Source organism: Drosophila willistoni, assembly GCF_018902025.1.
Source record: "Drosophila willistoni isolate 14030-0811.24 chromosome 2L unlocalized genomic scaffold, UCI_dwil_1.1 Seg139, whole genome shotgun sequence".
Lineage (NCBI taxonomy): Eukaryota > Metazoa > Arthropoda > Insecta > Diptera > Drosophilidae > Drosophila > Drosophila willistoni.
The window spans coordinates 713,078-726,936 of NW_025814046.1; the positions used below are offsets into that span (position 1 = coordinate 713,078).

At 35.7% G+C, this 13,859-nt stretch overlaps 1 protein-coding gene across 1 annotated transcript in view; it reads right to left on the reverse strand.

The window, feature by feature from the left end:
• Positions 1-13,859, reverse strand: part of LOC6638176 — a 55,080-nt gene that overhangs the window by 6,346 nt on the left and 34,875 nt on the right. The window contains exons 3-4 of the mRNA XM_047009526.1: positions 1,129-2,666; positions 35-814 (exon numbers count right to left, since the gene is read on the reverse strand). Of these exons, the coding sequence (XP_046865482.1) occupies positions 35-814; positions 1,129-2,666 (2,318 nt within the window). The remainder of the gene's footprint in view (positions 1-34; positions 815-1,128; positions 2,667-13,859) is intronic.

The following is a 13,859-nucleotide window of genomic DNA, read 5'->3' on the forward strand; positions in this document are numbered from 1 at the left end:
ACTAAAAACACAAGACAAAAATAAAGATTGTTACCTGTTGCGGCGTCTGTTGTGTTGCTTGAGGAGCCTTTATCAATGGAGAATGTTGCTGCTGTTGCTGCTGTTGATGTTGCTGGTGCTGTTGCTGCAATTGTTGCTGTTGCTGTTGTTGCTGCAATTGAAAATGCAAAGCAAATGCTGCCTGCTGTTGAATTGCAGCAGCTGCCGCCTGATTATAAAAAGCCGTACCAGGTTGGCCCAAATGATAATAAACACCACTCGGATGATGAGGTGGTGGCGGTGGTGGTGCCGCTGTTAGCATTAACGATTGTTGATGCTGATGTTGCTGCTGTTGCAAATGCAATTGCAATTGGTGGGAATTGATGTGATTATTCAATTTCATTTGTGTGCTAGGCGATAGAGAGGGATGAGACATCTGTTGTTGCTGCTGCTGCTGTTGTTGTTGTGGCAAAGGCATTTGTAGTGTCAACTTTTGTGGTTGCACGTGTTGTGGCTGCTGCTGCTGCTGCTGCTGCTGCTGCAACGACTGCTGTTCCTTGCCTGGTGCATACAAACTGGCATTATGAAATTTAGGTTTATATGGCTTATAATCTATTGAATGACGTTGCTGGGCTGATGTATTGGCCGTTGTTGCATGCAATAGATTATCCTGTAACGGTGGCAATGTACCAGCTGCTGGTGAACCCAATGGCAATTGTTGCATATGCTGCTGCTGTTGCAAGTAGGCACTTTTGGCAGCCGACAATGTAGATGGTGAGGGCGAGGGCGACGATGTTATATTCAGCTCTTCATACGGCGAACCAGAACGACTAGGCTGTAAGAGAGAATAAATGAATAAGTAAAACAATTTCATAAATTATAAACCAATTTTTTTCCTATGCATAAGCGCATCTAGGACTTTGCCTCTTAAAGTAATCTAAGAATTTGCTTTTTTAATCGTTTATAAATATATTTTTAAACTTTGCTATCTAAATTTTGCAAAAGCCAGTGCAAGAATTCGCTTTTTCAAACATTTAACAGAATTTTGAAATGTTTTGTGATCTTGGGGGCAAGATTTAAGTTCCAAAATATTCAAAAATGCTAATTTTAGCCTATTTTCAAGTGGCAACAACTTTTTTGTTCACTTACCAATTCGGAGCTACTGTTGCTTAGCTCATTGTCTACATCCTGATCGGATAGACCATCATCTGCATCGACTGGGACTTCTATACCCCTGGCACGAGCCGCATGCGATCGGGAGCGACAATGCTTGTAGAGATTGCTTTTGGTCTTGAAGGCAATGCCGCAGGTATTACAAGGATATGGACGCTCATTGGTATGGGCACGTATATGCTTTTGCAGTACTGATGGCTTGGCACAAATCAAATTGCAATATGGACAAGTGTAACGGCCTGGCTTTTCGCCAGTTGTTGGCACTGATGGTGGTGCCGTTGCTGCTGGGGCCGCTGTTGGTTGTGTCTGTTGCTGATGTTGGGCAAATGTTGCCGGTGTTAAACCTAAGCCAGTGGTGCCATTACTTTGACTAAGCGGTGTACGTGGGCTTGGTGGATGATTCGCATTAAAAATGCCAGCACTTTTAACGCTAATCATATTATTATTACTGATCATATCCTCATGGTGCTGCTGTTGCTGATGATGATGATGATGAAGATGATTGGCACTGAATTCACTCAATGTTGCTGCTGCGGTTTGCCCTCCATTCACAATTATTGGCTGGGGTGAGAGTGAGCTATTTGATGATAGACTTGTGGTACGCATGGCATCACAGATGCCACCAGGGCCACTTGGACCACCAGCAGCACCAGTACTTTGATTACTGCTATTGCTGGTTGTACTGCTGGCACTTTCAGCTTCAGTTGAACTGGCCAAACGTTTAAATTTCTTATGCAAATATCTTGAATTTTGGGTCCAATCGGCAGCGACGGCGGCAATTGTGCCGGCCGATTCGATGCTATTGATATTGCCAACATCTGTTGTTGCTGTTGTTGTTGTTTGTTGATGGTCACCATCGACAACCATTGCTCCTCCTTTGGCCACTGTTGAGGCTAACATATTATGTTGCTGTTGTAGCGTCATTTTGCTATCACTTAAAGTTGTTGTTGTATCTGTTTCTGTTGTTGTTGTTGTAGACTTAAATTCATTATAATTATGCTCACTAATACTATTATCACTGTTGTTGTTGTTGTTGTTAATAATGTGATTGCTGCTGTCGTTGTTGTTAATTGTAGGCAACGTCGACGATGGCAATTCGTTCAGTTTATCTCTTGTAGTTGTTGTACTGGGTTGTTTGTTGTTGTTGTTGTTGCTGTTATTATTATTGTTGTTGTTGTTGCTGCTGGCATCATCAGCAACTTTGACTTTAGTTGGTGTTGCTGCTTCTGTTGCTGCTGTTGTTGTCGTTGTTTCTTCTGCAATTTTCGGTGTTGCTGTTGCTTCTCGATATGTTTGCTTCTTATTTGTTGTTGTTGTAGTTGTTGTTGCTTCTGCTCTTGTTGGTGGCGTATCTGTTGTTGTTGTTGTTGCTGCTGCTGCTGCTGCTGTGGCACGTCTTGTATTATTATTTACTTTTTGTGTCTTATATTGTTTGGCTGTGCTCTTATAATGCTTTGTAGTTGTCGTTGTTGTAGATGTTGCATTTTCCATATTAGCATTTGCTAACGGCTCATCTATTAATGAAAGAAGAAGAACACAATTTATTAGATTACATTCCATATTTTTTGTTTTTTTTTGTTTTCGTTTAATTGCTAAATGGTAATTGATTACTTTATTCTTAACTATTTTATCACACAATGTGACAATCAATTCAAGCTCCAAAGTAAAAGCTCTTGAGGCTTATCAAAAGTCAGAGGAAGACTACAACTGATAACTGTCTTGGACAAGTCAAGTGAACAAATAGTAAAGAAAAAATAAATGCTGATTCAAATCGCTAAAAGAAAAAAAAAACCCAACAAATATTTGAACAAACTTTCTATTTCGCATACCAAAAACTGATATAAAAAAAATTTTGCCAAGCAAAATGGAAACTTAAACGAGGCAAAAATTAAAAAAAAGAAAACAAACAAAATAATCAAACCAAAAGGGCCAAACTCAGTTTTATCATTACCGACTATTTGATACCCTGAAAATTGCTAAAGGGGTTTCCGTTGAAAATTTGTATCAATTCTGCTATATGACACAAAAAAGTCTATCTTTTTCAATAAAATCACCTAAATTAAGAAATTTTTGAATAATTTCGTTAAAGAAAAGTTTTCGAAACCTAGTTTTCGACGGCAAAATTTTAGATTGGCAAACAATGTCGCCAAAAATTTTAATTTTTGTAGAATTTTATCAAAAATTAACGATCAATACCGCCCATTGTGACATATATAGTGGATCAAATAATAAATGGTCTATATGTGTGAAAATACAGCTTCAAATATATAGAAGACCCGTATCGAGTATCAAAGATTCATGTCGCCAATTCTTTATTATTTGTTAAAATCGTTAAATTGCCGCTTTAAATTGCTAAATCTAACAAATTTACACGAATATTTTTTTTATAGGATCACAATTTTAAGAGCTAGTATCTAAAATTGACGAAGGATTTCGCCCATAATGGCAAATATCTAGGATTCTGGTGAAAAGTAAAGTATTTAAGGCTCATTACCAAACTTTAATGCCAATGCCTGTACCGCAATCTTTAAAACGAACAGATTTATAACATTTCGAGCCACTTTGCAAGACTATACGAAAACTGCACTAATGATTGTTGTGCGGTTCGTTCACTGGTGTCTGTTTTTAGAGCGTTAATTGACTCTTGACTGCGATTGGTATATGAGAGCGTGGTTCATATACTCGTTTCTATGTTTATTTAATTCTTTATCAAGAGCTGTGTGTATGCCTTTTTTTTATAAGGCTTTTAAAATAAGGCAAACGCGAGAAATGCCTAAAAATTCCATTGATAATAGGCAAAAGTGAGTGAGTGAGTGAGTGTGTTGTGTTGTGTTGTGTGTTATCATCTCAATGTTATCAGTGAAAACCACCCATAGATGGTCGGGCGGTTGGTTGTTGCCGTTTTCGGTTGGATTTACCGGTGGTTTTATGTGTATTACTCAGAACGTAGAAACGCGATAAGTAAGCAAAAGTGTAGATGGCGTTGGCGGTGGGGCCCCATTGTAAAATTCAATGATTATTTTGTGCTTATACATACATATACATATAATATATGTACATATATGTATTATGAGAGATTGTGTGTAGACTGTTTGACGTCAGAGTTTTTTTGGATTATTTCAATTCGTTTTGTTTTTTTTTACTGTGAGGAGAGCAATTAAGCAATTTTCAAGTGTCATACAACAAATACGGCACGTTGGTCGGTCGGTATTAGATAGATTAGCCTAGCTTAAGCCTCATATTAAATATTAATTACATAAGACTGATTCGTAACGAGGCTGTGTGAGAGGCGCATTTACATAAATACACACAAACATATCTCTCACTGAGTAGGTCAATTACAAAGGCGTCGACAACGTCGTCAACCACACACTTTACTACGAAGTAAAATAAAAAAGTAAGCGTAGTTTTGGGGCGATTAAATGGAATTTGCAGCTCGAACCACATGTTAAATATAACAATGTCAGTCATATATACTTATATACATATGTGTATATGTATAGGTATGTATATCCCAACGTTTCTCTCTCTACCTATCCCGCTCTATCTATATATGCATGTACCATAAGCAAATATTTACTATATAAACACAACCTAACTTTTTATACCATGCATCTAGTGAATGACATGGCATATTAAAGCCTACAAAATGTTTATAAGATGATGAAGAATGCGTTGTTAATCCCATAAGAATATATAACAGCAGAACATGTCAAACCTAGTCTTTGCAGATGTAAACATATGTAAAGCTTGAAATGTATATGTATCTATAGGAGCTACAGTCCCCGCAAAATTTGAAGTATCGTTTTCAAATTTAGGACACTAAAACATCTTGTCAATTTCTTTGGGACTTTGAAATTTCATAAAATTCTGATCACAAATAACCAAGTTATTCATATAAACATTTTTCACTAAAAGAACCAAAGTGCTAAAGTGTAAATGCGGGTGAAAAAGCCAATGAAAAGAATGTTATATGCTTATCAAGTTGATCTTAAAATTGTTTCACTTGTTGCTGAACATGGTATACTTAAGTCGGTGCGAAGAGATGTTTATTTCTTTTTTTTTTTTTTTTTGCTGTTGGGTGTTAGAGTTTACGTACTTTGAGCTTAGCCTGCACGCGTTTTTACAGTGTTTTTTTTCGAAAAGCACCGAATTCTCTACGTAAATGACTTGAAACATTTTGCCCCCACAAATTGCATCATTAAAAAAGATAAGCTTTAATCAGTGTCACCAATAAAATTGATGTTTGTATGCGATTTAGAAATAAACATCACACTATACACGGTTCTTAAACGAGGCGTTTTATTTTTTCTTTTTTTTTAGGTGTGTGTTTGAAAATAAATATTGCAATGCAATTTGCATGCACATTTCAAGCAAGAGCAAAGTGCAATGTGTAAATAAATAGAAAACAAAACCAACTCGCATATAAATATCATTAGCACGAATGCCAAGAAGCAACAATAGCGTTTCATTTTTGTGCTTCGATCGAGAGACGAGAGTGCACTACAATTTCAGCGGCACACACACGCTTCTCGATGACTACGTCACACACAAGCAATTTTTGTTGTTGTTGTTGCTTTTTTTGCATGGCCGATTTGGCATCTCCAATTCGTGTACACCCACCCAAAGGTGCGGCGAAACGAAACGAACGTCGACGACGACAGAGGACGGCGCCATATAGTCAGCTAGTCAATTTGTCTGACACATAGCCAAGTCCGAGACGACCGAGAGACGTCATCCATGGTTAGGTTTTTATATTGTAAAACAGCGACAAAAACCAACCGACCAGCTGTCATTTGGCACCAAAACACACGCTAAATTCACGGAAATGACACAAACACTCACACACACACATGTATATTGACTCCGTGTGTTAGGGTAAAAAGACATACCGCATAATTATTACACCCACAAAAACGACACGGATATTAATATTATTATTGGCCAATTGAACAAATAATAAATAAATCGCGAAAAATGAAAAAGAACCAAAAAATATTTAAAGTAGCGCCCCAATGCGTCCAATGTGTTTTGTTGTTGTTGTTATATTGAGTGTATCGGACGAACAACAACCAGCGCGTATGAAACATTTCAGGCGACTACTACAACTACAAATGCGAAATTCATTCAAAGACCCAGACACAAAATCACAGTACACATACAGCTACACATACATACATACGTACATACAAATGTATGTGAGCATGTATTCGCATTGTTTGGGGGTGAGGAAGAAAACGAAGAAGCCGCTGCTGCTGCTGCTTCTGCTGGTAAAACGAGCAAGGCAAAAACAAAAAGCACAACATACAATCAAATAATTGAGAGTGATGTTGAAAAGCCCATGATGTGTGTGTTTGTAGGGGTGGGGGAGGGGTGAAAGAAAAAAACAAGAAGAGCCAGAAGTAGCAGGAGAGAGCGGGAGAGTTTCGGTATGCTAGGAGCAAAATATTGGCCTCACTTCCTCTCCCACTCTCTCTCTTTCGCACATACAGTTGCAATTGTCAATCAAAAAGTAAGCACAGGGTCGAGAAAAGCAGCAGCAACTACAACTACAACAACAACAGGTGACGAGACTGTTGATTACGTCGATTGGACTTAGGGATGGGACGTAAATGACAATCTGTGGTTTCTCATGAACTTTTGGACTTTGAACTAGCGAGTGACAGATAATTTAGCAGCAAAAGGCTGCAAGATTGTTTATGCAAATAAGCATAAGAGAACGAAGTGAATTGTATTCTGAGCGATTTGTAATGAATTTTAAATCAATCTCACAATTTAATTGCCCATCCCTACGTAATCCCAAAGCGCACATTTATGCATAGCTCTATAAACAAAGTTACTCATAAACACGCGCACCCATACAAATACAAACAAATCTCATCTACCTTCTCCACCTCCCCCAACCAATCCAACAGAGAAACACACACTCACACAGAGGCACAGACACACACGTTTCGACTTGTTGTTTAATATACAATATGCGAATTTTTGTGCTGAGTAAGGAAGGTCTGGGGAGCACCACTGAGGAGAAATATATGTATGTATGCATGTACATACGTACACACATTTAAAACGTAGAAGCAACAGCACAAAACGTAGCAACGGAAAAAAGTGATAATAAAATAATAATTGCTGCACACAAACACACACGCAGAAATACTAGAAATGATCGTATGTATGTGTACGACAGAGAAAGAAAAACGAGCGAGAACATTGCCAACTAAACGAGCTAGAGTTGCTGCACTCAGGGACGGACTTAGGGGTGTGATTTCGAGTCTTATACTTTTCTTTGGCAAAGGTAAGCTTGACAATTTCAGTCATCTTCAAAATATGTATATTAGCGACGAACATATTAATTGTATTTTTAGGTGGAATTAAAATGTAAAAGAATGAACGAACTTGACATCAACTTTGAATTTTGCAGATCCGTCCCTGGCCACAGCTGTCTATCTGCAGCTACGTATGCACACACACATAATATGTATGTATGTACAAACATACGAACACCCCTCCCGACGCCGCCCCCGCCGCTGGCAGCAACGTTTCCTAGCCCCACAAATACACGAGTAGAGCACGAGCAACAACCAGCCATGTGGCGACGACGACGACGACGACTACGTAGCTGTTGAATTGTTGTTGTTATTTTTCTTCTTTTTTTTTTTGCCCCAACATGACTAAGCCAAACAACTTGACAACACTGTCGCTGCCTCTGCCGCTTCGCCGCCGCCGACAACAGCCTTTTGTATATATTATATTGAGTCAATTCACAAGAAACGAGGGAACCCGCGCCATATCGTACACACACACACACATACAGTGGTTTTTATTTATTTATTTTTTTCGTTGTATGCATGAATCAAGCTACAAATTTTAATAATTTTGCTCGCGCTGGAAACGACGACGACCACGACGACAACGAAACGAAACGAGTTTAGCTTGTTGAGCTTGTATGTATATGTATGTATGTGTGTGTGTGTGTGCTTGCATTGTTGGGGCCTGGGTTTTGGACAACGCTACTTGTTTTCCTCCTTCTTTATCTTCTCCTCCCTCACCCATATACTGCATATACTGCTAGCACCTCTGCTTTTGCTTCTTCCTCTTCTTGCTCTTCTTCATCGTTTTCTACTGCTACATTCGTGGCGATAATATTTCACCAATACACAATGGCAACAACAAGCTGAGAGCTTTCTAGAGCGCGCGCGCTTGATAAGCAGCCGCAGCCGCAACAGACCCCAGACCACAGATCCCAGACCACGCGTGGGGCTTGGGAGGCGGGGAAGGAGGGGAGGGGCATGTCGATGGAGATGTGTTGGCAGCTACACGTAGCTATGACGTACCCTAACCACTCAGCTGAATGAACGTGAGTACTTAAGCTGCTTGTTTATTACATTGATATGTATGTACATACATATGTATGTATGTATGTATGTAGGTACATACAGTGTTTAAATATTTTCGGATCAGGTCACTATATCATGAGATTGTAACTACTGGGCGCGATCGCTTGCGATTTCAGATGTAAAATGTTGTCATCACCGAATTTCGTTTTTGCATAGAACTGAGAAACCAAATATGATTAATTTTTAAGAAATTTCAACACTGGGATCATCAAACTTCTAATTTTTCAATGATTTTTAAACAAAATATAATCAGCACGAGTTTAGAAAAATGCTTACCTAAAAACTAGACTAAATTTTAACGTTCTGATGGTAAAAAGTTGGATTTTTAAGGAATTTTCAGGTAAAAATATTAAAATCTACATTCAAAAATTTTGACTCAGAAATTGTCAAACTATGATGGCTGATTAATTTTGGAATAAGTTTCAATGTGAATAAGGTTAAATCGTGGTTCTTGTTCGACTTTTAAAGAATTTTGAACGGAAAACTGGCCAATTTAACAAATTTCAAGGAGAATAGGAACCAATATAGTTTAATAATGATCAAACTATAGATACAGGCTAAAAATTTTGAATATTTTAATTATATTTTATCAAATTGGAAATATTTAAAGCATTAAGCACTTCATTCACAATAAAACTTCAGTATCTGACTAGAAATTCTCTATATATGTATGTATCTAAAACAATTTATTATATTGAAAACATTTAAAGCATTAAACTTTGCATTATTCAGTTCATTCAGTATAAAACTTGGAACTCAACCATATGAAAACAACTTCATTAATATAATTCCTATCACAAAATGTATATGTATATAAATATATGTATTGCAACTATAGAATGATAAGCATAGTGAAAACACTCATTGAAGTGTTATAGGAAGTCATATAAAGACTTATTAAGAGTGCTGTAGAGTTAGTATCAAGTAAAAGACTTGATACCCTAAGCCAATAAACCTTAACTCAAAGTAAAGATAACCAAAAGAAGCTCTTCACACTCTATAAAACTTAATTTTTAGCCAGTTTGACTATAAATGTTCAGATTTTAGACTTCTAAATGATTCTATAGGTTTGAGGACATGCACATTATCTTTGATCCATTAAAAAAATCTTCTTTAATGTAATTCTCATCACAATCTAGTCGTTTGTACATACTAATGTATTTGTATATTTATATATAGAAAATAAAATGTGATAAGCGTAGACAAAGGAATTATGTTTTATTTTGGTGCAAAAAGTTTTTCTGCTGATAAGCCAATCAGAGAGCTCAAAGCTCTCAGAAACTCAATTTCGCTTAGATTATATTTCATTAGCAGTTGAGTGGAGATTATTTTTCATTATTTATTTATTCATGACAGAACCAGAAAAGGGGTTTCTTCCAATATACATAGGAGTAACCGTCATAAACATTGAAATTCCCGCTAAATGCCTGATAAATTATTAAGAATTTATTTTCAGAACGTTTTTTTTTTTGTTTTTTCCGTGACTTGACAAAAATGCCGCCTCTTCGTTTTGTCGTTCGATCTAAGCTAATCAAATGATATCGGTTTAATAGAAAATAGGTAGTCAATAGGTTGACAATTTCGTGGTCTTTTGGCAAAAGTAAAAAGGTCAAGGTACGAGGGATAAGTAGATAAGATATAAACAAAAAGCCCGTACTTGTCACATGATGGGAATGCGAATGAATGAGAACCGACCCCACAGACAGATAGCAAAAAAAACAAAAAATAAAAAACTGAAAACAAAAGCATATATAAAATGTGAAGATTATCTTAATCGTAATCTAGTTATTCCTATGATTTCATTATATGTATTCTCAACATGAGTTCATGTTCTTAATAAATAGCAATTTGTTAGAATTTAGCATCTTTGACAGTGAGTAAGCACAAAATGTTTCGTGTTTAGTTTTCTATACCAACACTTATTAAGTACTTTTCATATATTTTTTCAATTTTCCTACTATATAGAAAGTATTTATTTATATCAATTTGTGTATCTTCTACCCACGGAAATTCCCAGAAATGTTTGACGTCAAGAAAATATAGAAAGATTCTTAAAAGAGCAGACCCAGTGCCAAGGTTTTCAATATAAACACAACATTTTTCTTTGCTTAATTTCATATTTAGTTGTATATCCTCTTTAAAGGAAATTTACAACAAACACACAATCGGCACCAACTAATGGTAAGAAAAATTTTGAAATAAAATACATATATACGTACATACATACATATATAGTGTTAATAATAGAAACATATTTGTAGGACGCGATACGTATTCATTTCGAATTCGATCATTCGATTATGTTATTTATTTTCGTTAAAGAATTTGTTGTTTTTGGCCTTTTTTTTCTGTTTTCTACACATCGATCGATCTCGAAATGTATTTTTAAATCTTCAACTACGTAAGATGACATTCAAGTGTTTTTATTTAGCTTAGTAGACACAAGTTAGTATACATCTCTTTTCGCCTATATAGATATATACACAAACACACACATGAAAAAGAAAGATATATAAATATATACATATATGTACATATGCACTTGTATGTATATAGAAAGATATTTAGGTATTCCTATTGGCCTTTTAGCTTTTAATATAAACATTTCGGCTTTTTGGTCTAATGTCACGAAATGCCGTGTGTGGCTGTTCTGTTCGACTTGACATAGACCAATTAAATGTTTATAAATAATTAGATGAAAAGACTATAACCAAATCGTGCACAAAATGCAAAATAATAATATTCTGACAACAAAATTTTTATATTTTTTTTTGCTTTGAGTTTTTAGTATTATTTATTTCTGTTTTGCTTGTCTTTGCTTTTTTTTTCTTCGTCGTTTTCTTGGCATTTGAAGGACGGAAATACGTTGGCGTAGACTATGTGAATTTTTGCATATTAGCGCAAAAAAAAAACCAAGAACAAGAATAAAAATACCAAAAATAATATTTGATAAATTAAAGAAGAAGAGAAAAATAGCTTACGCAGAGCTCTGCCAAAAAAAAAAAAAAACAAAATGAAAAAGAAAACAAACTGGTATATTTTATGTTTAGAGTTAGATCAGAGCACCACGCCAAGTCAATAAGGTTTTTACATCGATGCTTATGATACCCTTTCAAATTTTTGTTATTCGGAAATCGGACAATAAGGTGAAGGTATGAATATGATTTCAGTATCCAACTAAAAAACTCTTTAAGTCCTCAAATATAAATCTTTAATCTACTAATAACATCAATTGTTTTTAAAACTTACAATTTCAGTGTATTTTCATCAAGTTTAAAGTTAATATTTAATTGAAGTAGTGTTAAAAAACTATTTTTAAACTTTTGATCCTGTTTTCAATACCGTCTTTTCAAAGTAGTTGATCTAAATATCTTAGAAATCGTTTTGAGGCAGAATATTCTTTAAATATTGAAGAAAAACAACAATTTTTATAGAATTTAGAACAATTTGAAGCAATATTCTAAATTTTGTAAGAATCTACCAACCATTTTTAGTTTTATATAAAATTATTTATAATTTATTTTGTCAAAAGTACTTAAAATTTTTTGATTTCCATAATCCAAATAACCTTAATTTGGATCATCCTCCTTTAAGAAGTTACAGAAGAGACGTTAAAAAATGTTTATTTTACAATTAAGGATCTAATTCATAATATTTATTACATATGTAAATTCTTAAAAGTATTTATTTTATCAGCACTTTTATTTTGATAATTGTGTAAAAAATACTGAAACACCTAAAGTTGTAAATTACCCCAAAAAAACAAGTTTCTAATATTTAACCCATTAATAACTAGAAATTATTTGTTAGTAAAAGACATTTACATTTTCAAAGTGTTTCTAAGAGGTGTAGATGTATGTATGGACATGGCAAAATCAATATACTCTTTGTGGTAAGAGTATAGGTAAACAGTATTGTATAATAGATGTTGTTTTTTTTTTATATACGATTTTTCGGCGCAAATCAATTTCAAAGATTTTTATGATGATGATGATGGGGGAAAAAATGAAAGAAAAAGAAGAAGCAGAGTGAAACCCACGCAAAAAATAACAGAATTTTTGTTAGCTGCCTTTGCCGCTAATGTTGCTGCTGCTGCGGCTGCTGCTCTTGTTGTTGTTGTCAAGGTCATGTATGGCTCTCGGCTTGGCTGCTCTCTCACACACAGGGGTTGCCTAAACAACAACAACAACGACAACGATAAAAACATGTGTCGTCATTTTTTTTCAGGCCAGGGCATTCCTCACTCACACACGTAACACATACCGACACACAGACACGCACACGAGAGATGGAAAGAGGAGAGACAGAGAGACAGAGAGAGAGAGAGAGAGAGCAATACAATAACTGTTGCATGCCTAATTGTTTCCACTTGAAAGATATAGAGGAAGAACATGAAGAAGAAGAAAAAAGAGAGAACACTCTGGGCTCTGAGGAGATCCCGTCCCTAAGCTGTACGTAGAAAACCCCTGTGGCGTTTTATTCTTGTGTGTGCCTCAATCTTAAGTGGATTTCCACCTTTTTTCCACTAGGCTGGCATTATGTTCTTTTTCTTATACTTCACACATGCAAACACACACACACATACACATTTATATTGTTGTTGTTGCAATGTCAATGACGTCGAAGTCGACGTTATTTTGCGGCAGGTATCCTGGCGCCGGCTTAATTTTCAACGCAGGTAAAACGACATTCAAGTAGTTCAAGTCCATAATACTTTCTCACTGACACACACACACACACTCACTCACCCTCCCGCACTAGCTCACGTTTCATCTTGTTGTTTTTATTTTTTGTTGTTGGCGGGGTTACCCCTCCTAGTATTGTTGTTGGAATAGTGATGGCCCGTTTGGTCTTTCTTTCCCTTTTGACTTTTTGTTTATTTAGAATTTTCATTAAATTTCCAAGAATTATTTTCTATTTGGGGGCATAAACACTATTACTAATAAATACTTGCCTTGTGTGAATTATTCCTTGGACTGGTGACATTTCATTTAAGTAATTTGTTGTTGTTTTGTCGTTGCAAGAGACACATACACATACAGAAAACACTATGATCTAATTTGATTAATACAAAACTTGTTGTGCGTTCTTCGCCCACACTAACACACACGCATGTTCACAGACACATACACACATTCAATCACTTATATGTTTCTTATTCTTTTGCCCGTTATTGTTGTTGTTGTTATTGTCGTCGTCGTAGGTTTTCGTTTTCTGCCTTTTATTTTCTTTTTGTATTTTGTTTATATACGTTTTGCTTTATTCCCTCCTTCTATTTCACTTCTTCTTGTTAATTCTTCTTCTACC